The sequence below is a fragment of the Fringilla coelebs genome (assembly GCF_963513975.1).
Source record: "Fringilla coelebs genome assembly, chromosome: 3".
Classification (NCBI taxonomy): Eukaryota; Metazoa; Chordata; class Aves; order Passeriformes; family Fringillidae; genus Fringilla; species Fringilla coelebs.
In genome coordinates, this window is record NC_140030.1 from 110,142,939 (window position 1) to 110,159,038 (window position 16,100).

The 16,100-nt window shown below is 45.7% G+C and overlaps 1 protein-coding gene across 3 annotated transcripts in view; it reads left to right on the top strand.

Moving 5' to 3' along the window:
* The window catches only part of SPTBN1 (spectrin beta, non-erythrocytic 1), a 116,487-nt gene extending 107,309 nt beyond the window's left edge, over positions 1-9,178 (top strand). For all 3 annotated transcript variants that reach the window (XM_084203481.1, XM_084203482.1, XM_084203480.1), the window contains exons 33-36: positions 4,194-4,432; positions 5,685-5,858; positions 7,483-7,525; positions 7,806-9,178. In XM_084203481.1, the coding sequence (XP_084059607.1) occupies positions 4,194-4,432; positions 5,685-5,858; positions 7,483-7,525; positions 7,806-8,021 (672 nt within the window). In that variant the 3' untranslated portion in view covers positions 8,022-9,178. The remainder of the gene's footprint in view (positions 1-4,193; positions 4,433-5,684; positions 5,859-7,482; positions 7,526-7,805) is intronic.
* The last annotated feature ends 6,922 nt before the right edge of the window (positions 9,179-16,100 follow it).

Genomic DNA, 16,100 nt, shown 5'->3' on the forward strand with positions numbered 1-16,100 from the left:
GCCTCAGTCCTGTCCAGATGGCACTACAGCAATTTTATTTCTGGGCACCAGAGAGGCAGGGGTGTAAATGAGAGTAGGGTGTAACCCCTGGGGAGAGGATGTGATGCTTTCCTTTAAAACTAAATAAAATACACTGTCTAAGATCCCAGCTCTTTATTTTACATAGGTGCAGGCTGAATGCTCCATGGCTTACTCGCTCCTTCTTGACAGGAGGTGTCCCAGTGGAGTCAGGATGCGTGCCAAGAATCCTCACGTGCAGCCATGACAAAGCCAGTAAATGTCCCTGGAGTTAAAGCACCACAGGAGCTGGATCTGGCTCCTGTCCCCACCCCCTTCCTGCAGAGGTTCCTTGTTTCAGTTAATGCTTTGAGTGAAAGGACACTTCTCTTTGTTGCTGAGCCTGGCTCTCTGGGGTCACATTCAGTGCAGGAATGGCTCCTGGCAGGCTGGGATCTGTGGGTATCAGGGCTCTTACAGTGCTGCAGAGCAAACACGAGTCCCAGCCGAGGGCTCTGGCAGCAAATGCCTTTCAGCACAAGTTTGGATTTAAGAAGCCCATCCTAGTTAGGTCTGAGTCTGTGCACAGACTCTGCCAATGCTCCCCAGTACACAGCAGTTCCACCTTTCTCTTTCTGGAAATAAAACCATTTGGTTCTTCTTTAGCATTCAGCCCTGAAGTGAGCTGTTGCACATTCTAATGTTTATAAATTGTCTACAGTTGTGTCAGGGAATGTAAAGTGATCTTCAAGAACATCCCAGATAATCATCTTGTTGGTTAGCACAGCCTTATACATCACCTGTTTGCTTCTTTTGAAATTTTATTTTATTGCCATGCTACATTGATGCATTTCCATGTTCATCTTGGCCATCTGCACTTCAGTCTTCCATGAGAACTTCCGAGCTCAGTTTGTCGAGTCCTGTGTTGCAATACCTTGGGTGTACAGAGCTGTGTCAGTGAGGCACAAGATGTGCTGCTGTTGGTCAGAATTTTGGTTTCTGACAACTGGCTGAGCAGTGCAGCTGGATTGTTCTGTGTGGGCTGAGCTTGTGATCTGAGAGCGGTGATTGAAAGGATGTGCTTCAGTAACTGTACTTTTGTCTTTCCACTTCATGATGCATGTTTTGTTTTTTTTGTTTTTTTTTTCTTTTGTCAGGATAACAACATGTAGCTTCTTAATGCTTTTAAAAATTCCATATGAATTTATGGGGATGCTCTGGTGGCTGCCCTGTGACTCAAAAGTGTGTCAGTTCCCAGGGCAGGATAGCTGTAGCTTCAGACTCCACCATTTGCAGAGCCTTCACATGTATTCTGGTGAAAAAAGTAGTTTGTAGAAGGAATTTCTAGAGATAGATTTTTTAAATTTGTATTAGTACACTCATGTAAAAATTCCACTTTTATGATGATGAAGAAAAAGTAAGTCATTGATTAAGGTCATCATTTCAGGCTCTAGAAGAGTAGGATTTCACCTATTTATTTCAGCCTGTGGGTCTGGCTAAAGGCATTAGGGAGGTCCTTTTGACAGAACAGCCCAGAGGCTGGCATCTCTTTGCATCTGAAGCAGGCAGATCATCTGGTTCTTCAGCTGTGGGGCAGAGCCTTGAGTCAATGAACTGAGCAGATGTTGCTTCAAGCACTGTGAAATCCAAAGGGGCACCTGTGTCATTGTCACCACCTGTCTTGTTGCATGTCCCAGTCCTGCTTTAAAGATTTCCAGAGTAGCCTGTAGCCACTAAAGCACTTCCAACTAACCCCTCAGGCCCCACTGAGAGAACTGTATCGTGTACACAAGAGCTGTTGTGTTGTAACAGGAGTTTGCTGTTGCTGTTTGTCCTCCGTGGCGTCGTCTCCGCATGCCCCACGCATGTTTCCATTGAAGTGTGTTCAGCTCCTGTTTTTTCTCCGTTTTCATGACACATCCTTTGCAGAGCTGTTCATGATTTATTTTGCTTGTTTTCTGTTAATTGTAGATAACACGTGAAAGGAAATAAAACCTGAAAGAGCATCAGAAAAGCTTTTGATAGCGCTTTTACAACGGGTAGAATTTGATGTAGAAGGTGCAGGTCTGATGATGTAATTCAAGTTGGCAGTTACTTTTCAAAGCCAGGGTTGCAGCACTGAATTCCATATTATTTCCCATAAAATATGTTGAGCAGCTGTGCAGTGGCTGCTGGCTGTGCTGGTCTGGTTTACCTCAGATTAGGGGTTCTAGGTACCCCCAAAGCAGTCCTGTTTTCACATCTGGCTGGTACTGCTCCAGCAAATGCACTGCTTTCTGTGTCAGTGCAGGGGCCAGGTATTTCTGGGGAGTTTATTTAGGCTGTGGAGATGAGTTCCTGTTGGCTGTGTGATTCCTCAGTGCTGGTAAGAGGTGTCAGGTCCCTCAGACAGGGCCCCAGCCAGCAGCAAAGCAGAGTTTGAGGTTCAGGAGCTGTCACTGGACAGAAAGGTGTGCAAATGGCTCTCCTTGTTCTTGAAAGGCTCTGTTGGCCTTGGGTGGTTGACACGGGTGATGAATGGTGACTCAGGGGTCGTTCATTCCACTACCTGTGTTCTGGCCATGTTTGGATAAACTTCAGCCTCATCTATTTACCCTCTCCCCCGCTTTAATGCAACATTTTTGTCATACTTTGAGATTTGGGTACAAGTAGTGAGGGTTGATGGCTTAGATTGATCCTAATTGTAAAGGGGCAGTGTAAGGCTATGTGTCTTCAGGGACAGGGTAAACCAGATCTGACTGAAGTGCAATGTGAGCTGTGATTCTCTCCCTGTTTAAGGGCATAGTGTCTGTACTCTGGAGGTTTAGGTTGCTAAAGGCAGTTAACCAATCCTTCCCATGGTCAGAGCAAGCTGACACTCAGATCTTTATAGGCCAATGGTGAGGTACAAGGTGTGAGGCACAATAATGGATACTGTAAGAAGTTCTAGCAAACGGTGGCAAAATTGAGTTTGTTGCATAATAATTTGGCTGCTTTTGATTTGTCCAGGCCATGTGCAGAAGTAGGAATGTCTAATTATTGTGCCATTCACAAAAACCTGCTTGTCTGCATAAAACCAGTCCAGAATGTTTGTAATCTACTAGAGCATTAGCAGCACTGAGCTTTAGTAACTTGCTAATAATAATACTACACACTGGTTGTGTAACTCCCGAGCTGCTACCAACGGCTCTACACGTCAAAGTAATGGTACAAGAAAAAAAAAACTGGGACCAAGCTGCATTTCAAAAGCTTATAGCCATTAGGATTCCAATTTAAATGATTTTTGGATGAATGGCTCCTGAAGACGTCGCCAGCTTGACCAGTGAGAGCTGCTGGAAACACGGCTGCTCTCTAGGCTATCGATCCCAGTGCGCCAGGCAACGCGACCAACAAAGCAAGTGATGGGCAAGGCCTTGGTTCTGTCTTTGTTTGGGGGTAAATAGCTGTGTGATGCTGTGTGACTGTGGTGGTTTTCAGTTCCTTTAACCAAAATCCAATCCACCTAATAATGCCAGTCTGAACCAGACCTCGATCAATTGACACGTGACCTCATTCCCCTTGTCTTTACGATCCAATATCCTAACTGGGATGGTGGAGATGCATGGTGTAATCTTTCTAATTTCTGCATGTTTTGATTTTGTTGTGTCACTAGGGGAACGGGGAAAGCGGGAAAGGAGCTTTTACAGAAACAAATCAATTGCACACATTTTTGTAAATGCTCCTGGGCGATTGTGACATCTTTCTCTGCTGACTCATAGATAATACCTTTTATGGACCTTTAATGCCCCAGTAATGCCATAAATGTACTTAAGGTGGCTGATGTGTATAACTTCTACTGTTCCTCTAGGTTTGCAGAAAGTGTGATTGTTACTGTTCCAAACATTTGAGTACTTAGCAACAGAATTAAATGCTCTCATTCTAGGAATAACAATATATAAAAGAATTGACCAGCAGAGCAAAGCACAGTAAAATTCACACTGATGTTCAGCTGCTTTTATTTTCCCGTCTCTCCACCTATAAAATGGGTACTAATCCATTCCTACCTTCTAATTTCCTTGGCCTCCTGTGTCTCCATGGAGTGCGAGAAAGAACTTACTGGCCTGTGTCATTGTCCAGGCAAAGTTTATACACAGCCACGTTGTGCAGGGAGACAGATTAACTGCAGAATGCCTCAGTGCTGGGAGCTTCTGGCTGAACATGTTCTCCACTGTTCCTAGGTGGCAGAAACTGCAGAAACCAACGAAATGGTCAATGGAGCTGCAGAACAGAGGACGAGTTCCAAAGAGTCCAGTCCCATTCCTTCCCCGACGTCAGACCGCAAAGCCAAGAGCGGCGTTCAGGCCCAGACTGCTGCAACCCTCCCGGCCAAAACGCAGGAGATCCCCTCGGCCCAGATGGAGGGCTTCTTACACCGCAAGCACGAGTGGGAGACACACAGCAAGAAAGCCTCCAGCAGGTACAGTGCCCCATGTGGAACGCAGGCAGGGCAGCCCAGGGCTCTGCCCAAGATGGCACACAGCCATCTCCAGCCTTCTCTCTGCTCCCAGAGACCTCCCAGGCTCCTGTTGCTGTAGGGCTGGGGCTGCAGGGCTGAAGGCTGCATGTGGGGAACTGCAGTCTGGAGATATTTGGTACAAAAGGCAGCGTTAGCCACATTTGTCAGGTGGAAAACTGAGGCAGAGAGATACCACAACTTTCCCACTCCACATGATGGATTTGTGGCAGTAGTGGGATTTGATTCCAGATCTCTCAAGTTGTATGTTACCACAAGAAAAGAAAACCACGTAGGTGTGAGACTAGAAATGTTCATATTCTTCTGACATTTTCTATTTGCACATTACCACTTTCCACCTACTCTGTAATCTGTTCAGCATGAGCAGAGGATGAGATGATTGGTGCACCATAGTCAATTTCATTCCAAAGGAATGTCCTGCAGGTCTCAAATAGGCAGAACTTTGAGATTTGTCTCTCCTGAAAAAGCTGTCTGGGGTCCTTTGTGGCCTGAGAGAGCTTTTGAAGCCAGATTTATGACTTGGCTGACAAGGGAAATGTTCACAGCAAGTGCTGAGCTGCAGCAACATCTGTGGGATTTGGTAAGAGCCAAAGCACTTGGCAGAGCTGAGATCTCAAGTGAGTACAGCAGTACCAGGATTTTTGTGCCACTGGAGTTGTTCCCACCAGACAACACCTTTGAGGCAGTGACAGCCACCAGTACCAGTGTCTGGGTATTCTTATTTCCAGTAATTGTTAATTTTCACAGTTCTATTAGAGAATGAGGTGGATGATGCTACTAAGAGTATTTGTGTCAATCAAGGATTTCACACACAGTCCTTTCCATTCCATTCATCATTTTGCAGCACAGTGAGAATTCCTTCTACAACAGAGCACTGCCATTAAAAGGTCAATCATTTTCTGTCTCAAGAATGCAAAGTACCCAGTCTGCCAAACAGTCCTCCCACTGTGAGGACAGGCTGATGTGCTGTCACTGGGAGCTCTGGGAATCTCGGTTCCCTTTGGCTTTTGTCTTGAAGCTGTGCTTCCATGAAAGAATTCCCTGTCTGCAGTTCATGGGACAGCACAGGCTGTATTCACATCCTCACACAACCAATCTCCAGTAACTTACAGATGTAATGACGTTTGGTTTTTCCAGTTCTGCAGGTGAGAGCATTGGATTTATAACTGCTCTTGTCGTTTCCCATGTCTCAAAGGTCATGGCATAACGTGTACTGTGTCATAAACAACCAAGAGATGGGCTTCTACAAGGACTCAAAAGCTGCTGCTTCTGGCATCCCTTACCACAACGAGATCCCCGTCAGCTTGAAGGACGCAGTCTGCGAAGTAGCGGTCGATTACAAAAAGAAGAAGCATGTGTTCAAGCTCAGGTAAACCTGGGCAGTGCTCTGCCCCTGGGGAAAGCCTTGGTGGGGGTGTTCACTGGGAAACCCAGCCCAGGAGCTGACCATGAATGCTAACTGCAGCCCCTGCTTTTCTGAGCAAGCTCTTTCTATCCCTGGGCTGTGGTCTGTTCATCAGAGCGAGCAAGCACAGGACGGTGTTGCAGTCCTCAGAGCACTTTCATCTGGGACAAGACCAGATGCGTGTGCCTGCAGGTGGGGGCTTTCATTTCACAGTGCTGGATTTTTCAGATGCTCCCTCTGGAGCTGGTGGAGAGCAGTGATTGTTGTTCTGCTCTTTTCCAAATCAAGCCTCTTGTTTCATTTTTTCAGTATGAATTTAGGAGACTACTGAACACATCTCACGTATTCAGGTCTGGAACATATAGTTACAGACCATTTCACTCAAATAAGTGAAAAACCTGTTGCTTAAAAGTTTTTAAAAAAGGCTTTTCCTTGGAAAACTGGTTTACTGAACAGTCTTCTAGGTGCCAACAGTTAAAAAATATTTATCATTGCACAGCTGTGAGGTAATCCTGTCAAAAAAGACTTACTGTATGAACTGATCGGGTCATGTATTCCAACACAGGTGTTTTGGGGTTTTTTGGCAGAGCAGGGGTGGTGGTGGTGTAATTTAATATTGGTACAGGAATCCTCTTAAAGATCAGAGAATCCCTATCTGGGGAAAATTTGCTTTATAGAAAATATATGTGGAAATATATAGCAAATATTTAGGGAAATGTACCTTTCTTGAAGACAGGCCTGCAGCTATGTGATTCATCCTTTAGACTATTTTAAACCTCTCTGAATTGCTAATGGAAGTATAAGCTGTTCCAAATCCAAAGCTAGGCAGAAAAACCAACTGCCCTTTTTTCCCAGTGCTCCATCACCTGCATCAGGCCCCTTGGTTACTTGCATGTAGATATTTCCTTTACTCAAGCACTGTTATTTTACTATTAAATCCTTAATTTAATTTAATTTTTTAAAGAGTTGTTAAAATGCTTGCTTTTTGTTGGGAAAGATGGGGAAACCTGCAGCAGAGCTCCTGCTGCCCAGGTCTCCTGCTTGTTCTGGTGATATGAATTTGTTTTTTCATTTCTATGTATCATCACATACATTGTTAAATGTATCCCATTTGAGTAAAATCAGCACAGAATGAAACAGAAGGGAGACTCTGGCCTTCACTGTGAGGAGAGGCAGCTGCTCATCACTAATACTTGGAGCAGGACCTTGAGGCAGCACCACCATAGCTACAAGAGCAGAGCAGCTGCACAATTTTCAGGATTTCACAGGAGCCATGAAAACTCTGGGTGCTGCCTGTGACATTTTTCTTTTGAAAGTATTGAGTAAACTTTGATAATGTGTTTTGCAAAGGAGAAAAGATGTACCTGAAAGAGCAAATACTGAGGCAGCAGCCACATGGGAACACGAGCAGCACCCTGAGCATGTCCAGAGCCCAGAGCTGCTATGTGAACAGCTGCAAGTTGTTGGGGGCATTTGGCACGTGCAGTCCTGTGTGCCTAGGGCTGCTCATGTGCTGGAGCCAAACGAGCAGGAGTTGAAGCACTGTGGCCACTACTGAGCTAAATTTGTGACGGTGTTTTCTTTCCAGATTGACCGATGGCAACGAATACCTCTTCCAAGCCAAAGACGATGTAAGTGTGTTTTTCTTGTGGTTTGTTGCTGTGCTGTCTGTGCTGCTGTGCCATGGGGAGGAGCAGCTGCTAAGAGCTGCTGTGCACTCTGTGTGTGGGTGATGCATAGGCCCAGGGCTGCTCAGGTACAGCCTCTGGGAGGTGTCTCTGGAGGTGCACAGCCAGAGGGGATGAGCTGGGGCTGCTTTTCCTTGCATTTCCACCTGTGTCTGTGGACTGTCATGGGAGTCAGAGGGATGTGCTGGTTGTAACAGTTCTGTGCCTTTGGGGCTTCTTGAAGGAGGAGATGAACACGTGGATTCAGGCCATCACATCAGCGATCTCTTCAGACAAAATCGAAGTGTCCCCGACCACCCAGAGCACTCCAGCCTCCAGCCGTGCCCAGACCCTGCCTGCCAGTGTCACAATAACCAGCGAGTCCAGCCCTGGCAAGCGGGAGAAAGACAAAGAGAAAGACAAAGAGAAAAGATTCAGCCTTTTTGGTAAAAAGAAGTGAATTCCATCTCCACACACTGCACTTCTCTGACCGTTCCAGTGGAATTCCAGCATGCGAGCTCAGAACCAATACGTTACTCTCTGTGCCTCATGTTCCTCAATGTGATTGACATTTTTTTATTTATAGAGCGTTTTAAAATAAAAAAAGCCAACAAAAAAAAAAGAATCTAAAGTTACAAACGTATGAGGTGCATTGGGCAGCTTCTGTAGGAGAGGGAGGACCAGGTTTTGGGGGTTTGTTTTTGTTTGGGTTTTTTTGTTTTGTTTTTTTGTTTTGGTTTTTTTTTTTGTTTTGTTTTTTTAAATGAAGTTAATGTAGATTAGATCTTAATATTTAAACTGTTCCTCAATTTTGTGAGGCTGTCTTGGAAAATAACCCACTCCTAGTGCTATTGGTATGCAAGGCAGCGGTGCTTTCGAATCTACTGTGCACATGAGAAACCAATGTACAAATTCTCAAAGGCATTCACTTCCAGTTAAGGTTGTTATGCTGACTCCTGGCTAGTAGAGCCTTCCCCAGCAATTCTAACAGGAATTCAAATGGTAGTGTGTTCTCTTTGCTGTAACAGAGTGCAGGTATGCATTGACTCACAGCCCAAGGTTTGTTTAACACCACCCGAAGCGTCCCCGCATCGAGTACGACAGATGAGAATGTTGGTGTTCAAGATGGATTAACAGGCTGGTACAGTTTTAAATAAGCTGTAATTTCAAATTTCTTTTTTTTTTTTTTTTTTCCGAAATACATTATATTGTATGTTTCAGATAATTCTAGTACAAAGTATAATAAGACTAGATGTATAATAAACCCTTTAAAATCATCAATAAGTGTAAAAGTGGAACTGAAGCATTTACTGGAAAAGTAATGTTACTCAAATGGTTACTTGCTTGTCAGCTGCAGCACTGTGTGTTATAATTTTGCTACATTACCTTGCTCTTTGATACATAGTGTGCATTTCTGTCACTGTAACTATTGTAATGAAAAATTTTCATCTTACTGCACAATCAAAAATTACATTTAATAGGAATGAACTTTCAATGACTGGGCCTGTAGTCAAGAGTAGTACTGGAACTGGCTTTCAGTTGTATCGAACTGTACCTCTAGACTTTTACCCTATCTGTTAAATATATGCGATGTCATTAAATGCTTTTAAAACTAAATATGCTGGGTAAGTTTCTTATTTCATTTCTGACAATGTTAAATCATAATTTTGAAAGAGGATCAAAAATAAAGTTATTTTAAAATGTCATCTCTCCTGTGCACTGAAACTGTCTTCAAATGTAATTCCATTCTTTTGTGCAAAAGTTCATTCTGAAATAGTTGTTTTCTCTCTTCCCACTTTTCTTTCCCTTCACTTCCCACCTGCCCTCCCTTTTACCCTGCCTCCCAAAGTAAGTGCCAAAAATAAAGAGAAAAGGAATTAAATGAATATTTTGAAAAATATTCTGATATAGATACTTTTTGTGGGAAGTGAAACCGGGAGAGTGGATGGGAGTAAGCACATCAGAGGCTGGGCAATGGAGTTCCCTGAACATTTACCCAATGGAGGTAAAGCTCCATGTTCCAGCTGGCAGCAAAAGGACATCATTTTGAATAAGCACCAGTCTCCAGCTTCCTACCCACCTTTTGCTCAAGTTCTTACATCCCTTCCTTACCTTGGATGCCACCTAGGGATCAATCTAATAGGAATAGCTCTAAGAAGCTCCAATATGTTTTAAAGTCAATGAAATGTAAGGAACCCGGGTTTTAATGTACTGTGATTGTTAAAATCCACTCAGATAGTAATTTTGGTAGAAAGCAGATAAACTGCAAACTCACGTGTTTCCAAGTGACAGTTTCCTGAACATGTGACCAAAACCAGTGTCTTAAATTATTTTCATGGAGTGTACAGTGTTCTCTGGGTTTTTCTTGTTTTCCAAAGTTTTTGGTTATTAAACAATGGAGTGTTCATGTACACAAGTTTTTACTCTGTAATGTTATGTTGTCCAGTCTAATTATTAGTAAAATGTAGGCTAACACTGCTAGTATTGTAAATGTAAAATCTAATACATTAGAAAAAGCTGAAGTTTAGCCTTATTAGAGACTATGAAACAATTTTCTGAGTTGATTAATGCACACAGAGATGTTGATGCCTTGCATATGTGTCACTTCCACTGAGCTGGTGCAGTGAGCAGTCAGGCAGATGGGTCTCGACAGCCTGGGGTGTGTGGCTCTGTAGTGATTTGGTTGAATGTTGCCTTTAGAGTTGTTTTCTTGTTTGTCTCACTCCTTACTGGAAGCTGTTCCCAAGAATGACTTGAATAAAAATCCTTTCTGCTTAGGGACTGACTGGAAGTTGCTGAGGAGCAGGAGTGAATCCCAGTAAGCCTTGGAGCCTCAGGGAGCAGTTCCCTGCAGAGAGAGGTCAGGAAGAGCCTCCCCGGACAGAGCCAAGTCAGAGAAGTCAGGTCAGTGCACACATCTGTGTGCCAGGACAGGAGGGAGAGAAGTGAGGGAATCTCCTGGACCATGTGAAGGGAGGGACTGCTGCTGGAAAATACCAGGGGAAGAGGAAACTGCAAAGGTGGGTGATGGAAATGGGGCCGGGACTGGGCAGGCTGTCACTCCTGCTGGTGTCACCTCTCAGAGGTGGCCGTGACACTTTCTGGATTGCAGATGGAATGTTCTGTTCCTGTTCCTGGAGCCACACTGAAGGGTAAGGATAACACATTACTGCAGCTGTTTTGTACCTAAGTTGTGATATTTCCTCTGGAGATAGATTGTAGAAGTCATACAGAACCTGAGAATTTTCAAAGAAAATTGATTAAGGCAAACCACTTCCCAGCGGTGTTGCTTGTCATTGACAAGAACAGGAATTGTCCTGTAGTCAGATTAGTCCCCTTTTTTCCATCTTGGAGGGACCCTCACATCACATTCTAAGCTGAGGGAAGCTCTCAGAGGGTCCTTCCCATATCCAGGCAAATTGAGCACAATGTGAGGAAAAAACCCAGAACTCTTTAGCCATCAGAGTTTAGTATGTGTTGGTGGGAGGGTTTTCTTTTAGATTAATGCCAATAATCAGTTAATCCATGTGTTCTGCACAGAAATATGCTCTGTGGTAGGGCTGTACTTTGTATGAGGAAGATTAATGGTAATGGTAAAGGAAAAGAAAAGAATTATGAATCTCTGTCCTGGTGAAATATTGGTTTAGATGTTTTTTCCCTTCACCATGGTCTCCTTTCTTATGGTTGAGTTCTCAGACTTTAAATGGATATGGTCTTTCAGAATCTACCTTTGCAATAAATAACTTGCAGGTTATGGGAGTTTTGCTACTTTTGGTGGCTGTTTTTTGTTGTTGTTGTTGTTGTTTGTTTTTTGTTTTGTTTTGTTTTGTTTTTCCCTACCTTTACTAAGCACAGGTGGCTGAAGAAATACAGAAACTTAAATCCCAATGAGTTGAAACAAACATTAGTCCTTTTCATTAAAAAAAAAAATAATCAGAAAATCAGGCTGTGATTAATCTTAAGAATGAAATCAGTGGAAGAAGCGGACACCTCAGCCCTGTCCAGCGGAGGGCACGCCCTGAGCAAGTGGCCGTGGCAGTGCGGAGTGCCCGGAGCCGGTGCCGTGCAGCGGAAGGCAGGCGAGCGCCTCACTCAGCCGCCGTCCCCGGGCGCCTCCCGAGCCGCGCGTGGGCGCATCCGCAGTGTGTCATAATGCAGCACGGCCCGCCCGCAGCCACGGCGGGACAGCCCCAGGAGAACACGCCAGGGACACCGAACGGGCTGCTCGGCATTCCAGCACCTAACGGAACGAAAGGAAAGCGTTCTGTGCCTCGGTGCCTGCCGGATCCTCCCCTGCTCAGCGCCACCCCCCAGCTGATCAGCCTGGTGGCGGTGAGCAGCTACAGTGCGGCGTGAATACACATTTTTCTGCGTCTGAAATATCATTTACTTTATATTTCAGAGTAAGGAATGCCGCACAATACTCTTTCTCTGTTAGATGAGACGCTGGGGTGGCTCATTGCGTTGTAACGGCAAAAATTATCTGGGCCTAGCCCGAATTTTGTTTCAAGTCTGTTGTCGCTACCGCTGTTCTTCTCCCACGCCCAGCTGAGACAGAGCTGTCCCTCGCTCACCGAGTGCCGGCATCATCCATGAGAGGTCACTGTATCCAGGGAGATGCGGGACACCGCACACCGAGGGTGACTGGTGCGCTCGAGAGAATGGAGAGCTCGGATAGAATTTCTCTTCGCTCAGAAAGTCAGATTTCTAAGGAGTTATGTAAACTCGTGGCAAGATTTAGACATGTCTCAGCTGAATCATCGTAGGAGGGAAGTTGAGTCAAGTATGGCAGCCAGGATTCAGAAAGGTGAAGAGCTCCACCATCCTTGCTGTGGCAGGAAAAAAGGAGATTCTGTGGGAAGATGAAGCTTTCTGCAGTGATTTTAAATCGGTCGCTGAGGCTCCATGAAGATCTGGCAGAAAGGCAGCCCCCAGGCTGGATGGAGGCTGGCAGTATCCCGTGAGAGAGGGGGTCTGGGAGACCTTGGGCCGCTGTGTCAGAGTGCAGAGGTGTGATGGGTGGGTTTGATCCATTCCTGAGAACTGTTCCTGGCTCTCCTGCTCAGCTCTGGGACAGCAGCAGAACCAATCTGTCATGGCTGGTCAGGACTTTCCCTCCAGGCTGGCTCTAGAAGGAGCCCGGTCTGCCAGGTCTCTCTGAAATGGGTGTGAGGATAGAAAAGGCTCAATTTTTTCTTTTCTCCTTTTCTCCTACCGCTGTTTCTGGCCAGATCCAAGCATTGCATTAATGCAAATCAGTATTTCTGCCCACAAGGAATAAGAGCTTAGAGCCAATTGTCCCGTATGATTTTGTAGTTAAATTGTAAAATCACCGAGAGGCGTCAGTCAGGATTGGATTAATGTAATGCCAGGCAACAAATAAACAGAACTAGATCACAGCTTCTGATCCCTCCCCTGAGTTATTAGGGATTTTTTATCATTTTAAAAAGTATTTGCAGCTCATATAAGAGGTACCAATTTTGAAATACCAATTAACATGACATCTCTGTGCATCTGCTGTACATTCATCCATAAAAATATGAGTTATAAAGGCTATTTTGTGGAGCAGAGATCTAGGACATAAGACAGATGTTTCTGGGAGGGAAAACCTCAGTGCTCATTGTTAATCACAGCTCTTGGATATGTACAGAGTGGGCAGGATGTATCACAGAGGATTGGAGTTCATTTGATATGTGGTGCTTTCTGGCATCTTCTGTATAAGGCTTGCTTCAAAGAAGCAAACCAAACAGAAAACCAACCAACCAAAGAAGCAAAAAACCCCAAAAAACCAACCCTAAAGCCCTCAAAAAACACAACAGCAGCAGCAAAAAGTCCCTTCAGCAGAGTGGTGACTGTCACTCAGGTACTACTCGTCCAAGACTCTATATTAGTTGGTTTTTACATTTCAAATATAAAATAAAAAAGCAGTAAAGTCACAGGACATGTGTTCCTGGCCAATGGGCTCCTTGCCACAATGAGGAGGAAAAATGCTATTACCAATTTTTATGTCTCTTTTAATTAAGTTCTTCAGTATATTTGAAAACATTCATTTTTACAGTTATGTGAAATTGGAAATATATTCAGACTACCGTTTTTTAACAGAAATCCCCCTTTTAAACTTAAGTTCACACTTTGTCTTGGTTTGCGTTGCTCCTTCCATTCTCTTTGTGATGCTGAGGGCTCCAGATCTAGGAATTAACACCCAAAAAACAGCCCATGAGAGCATCCAGGATATTTATGTTGTGCTGACAGTGAACAGCAGGCTGCAGCATTGAGGAACATTCTCAGCAACACGACAGCTCCTTATAGGAAACTAATAATGCCATTTTTTAATTGCAAAAAAGTTACACAGAATCTCATGCTTAAATTATTTGAATTAATTCAACCACTATAAAAAAATTACCAAATTCTTGAGAGTACAGATTATAGATAAATGAATGAAACCAAACTTGTTGGTCCACATGTTTAAGGTTTTTCTTTGAGATTTTTATGGGGTGTTCATGCATGACTAGTGTACTTAATTGCTAAAATAATGATTATCATAATTTATTTTTTTTTCCAAAACACAGGATATAAATTTTCCTACAGGATTAAATACAAAGTTCAGCTTGACTGCCCTTGCTCACAGAGAAATGACAGCCACGGCAGCAGAGGCCTGAAACTAATTTTTCATTTGTCCTGCTTGGATAGGTGAAGAACCTATCTGTCATAATGATTAATTTTATTATGTAAATTGGATAATTAACCAAAAAAAATCATAAAAAGAAAGCTGTGATCACATGGAAATTATTCCATTGAATAATACCAGGGTGGGAAAGGACGGGCTGGTATCGGTCTCTTCACTCCGTGAGCAGGGCAGGACACAGGAGCTGTGTCAGAGCCTCGGGCCGGACATCAGGGAAAGGCTCTTCCCTCATTCCCTCGGGAGGTGTCGGGCACTGCCCGGGCTCCCCAGGGAACGGGCGCCATGGGCACCCCGAGGCCGCCAGAGCTCCAGGAGCGCTCGGGCAGCGCTCTCAGGGACAGGGTGCGATTGTAGGGGAGACCTGAGCAGGGCCAGGAGCTGATCCTCGTGTACCCCTCCCAACTCAACCCGTTCCACGATTCCGTGATAAAACAAGGAGCTTGTGGTGAGCGGCTGCCGGGACGCAGTTAAAAAACGCGAGCGCGAATTTGGTCGTATTCCGTGAGATTTTTGAAGACTATTGCACACGGGGAAAGCAGAAAGACGGGGTCTCGTCGCTGAACCTGCGTGTGCCCGGCGGGGCGGGGCAGGGCCGTGCCGGCCATGGCCGCGGGCCGCGCGCTCCCTCAGGGCCCCTCACGGCGGGGGCCGGCAGGGGCCGCGCGCCGCCGCCCGCGCGCGCCCCGCGAGGCGGGAAGGCGGCTCCGCCTCAGGGCGGGCGGCGTGAGGGCTCCGGCCGCCCCTGCGCCCGCCCGGGGCCGGGCTCCTGCCGGGGGCGGCTCCCGAGGCGCCGGGGCTCGCATTCCGCCGAGGGCGGGTGTCCCGCTGCTGTGTCCCGGAGTGCTGCCGGCGCTGTGACCCCGTGTGCGAGCGGTGGCGGCGCGCCGCTCTTCAGCTCGGTCGGTGCGAGGCGGGTTGTGTGGGAAAAGGTACAGGGGTCGTCAGCCTTGGAATTCCCTCTCCCCGTCCGTCTGGCGCTGTGCACTGAAAATGGGTGTTTGATTTTGCTCTTCTGCATCCTCTTCCCTGCGGTTGTGGCCTTCTGGAGTGAGTTTCTGGAGGGCTGGGTTTGGGCTCCTGTGCAGTGGATATAAAGGAGTGGATATCTTACCACTGCCAACACGCAGCAACCAAACTCGACAGATAATGGTAGTATGAATTCTGCTTTAGGAAAAGCAGACGGCAAGAGAGAAAATGTATTCCTTATAGTATCATTCCAAGGGATGACAGTGAAAAAAAAACGGGAAAAAAAGAAAAAAAAAAAAAAACAAAAAACCCCCACCCAAAACCCAAACAAAACCACAGTCCCCTCTATCTCGTGGTGACTTGGAGTGTTTTGTGACTGAAAACGGGAAAGTAAGATTGTCTTAATTCCATAGTTGCTACAGACTCTAAAAGGAGAAAGTTTTCGGTTGCCGGGGGTGAGGAAAGGTGGGGTAATGTTCCCATATTAATGCTGGGTGTTGTATGTGAGAAGATACTAAAAGAGAGGGTTTCTGTGAGGACTCGGAGCACTGGATCCTGCTGAAAAGCCTCAGAAGCCCCCCAGAGTGGCCACAGCACCCATCCAAGAGCAGCTCCCCCATCGAAGGACAACTCCCCCATCCGAGGAGAGCTCCCCTCATCCAAGCAGAGCTCCCCCATCCGAGGAGAGCTCCCCTCATCCAAGCAGAGCTCCCCCATCCGAGGAGAGCTCCCCTCAGCGAACGAGAGCTCCCCATCCAAGCAGAGCTCTCCCGTCCCGGCAGTCCCTTTGCATTTTAAACACAGGTGCACTCTGCGGTTCTAGCGCACGGGTGTTGTTGTGTTTTCTTCTCTTCCAGCCCTGCCCCGAGGGTAGATATGTTAAAAAGA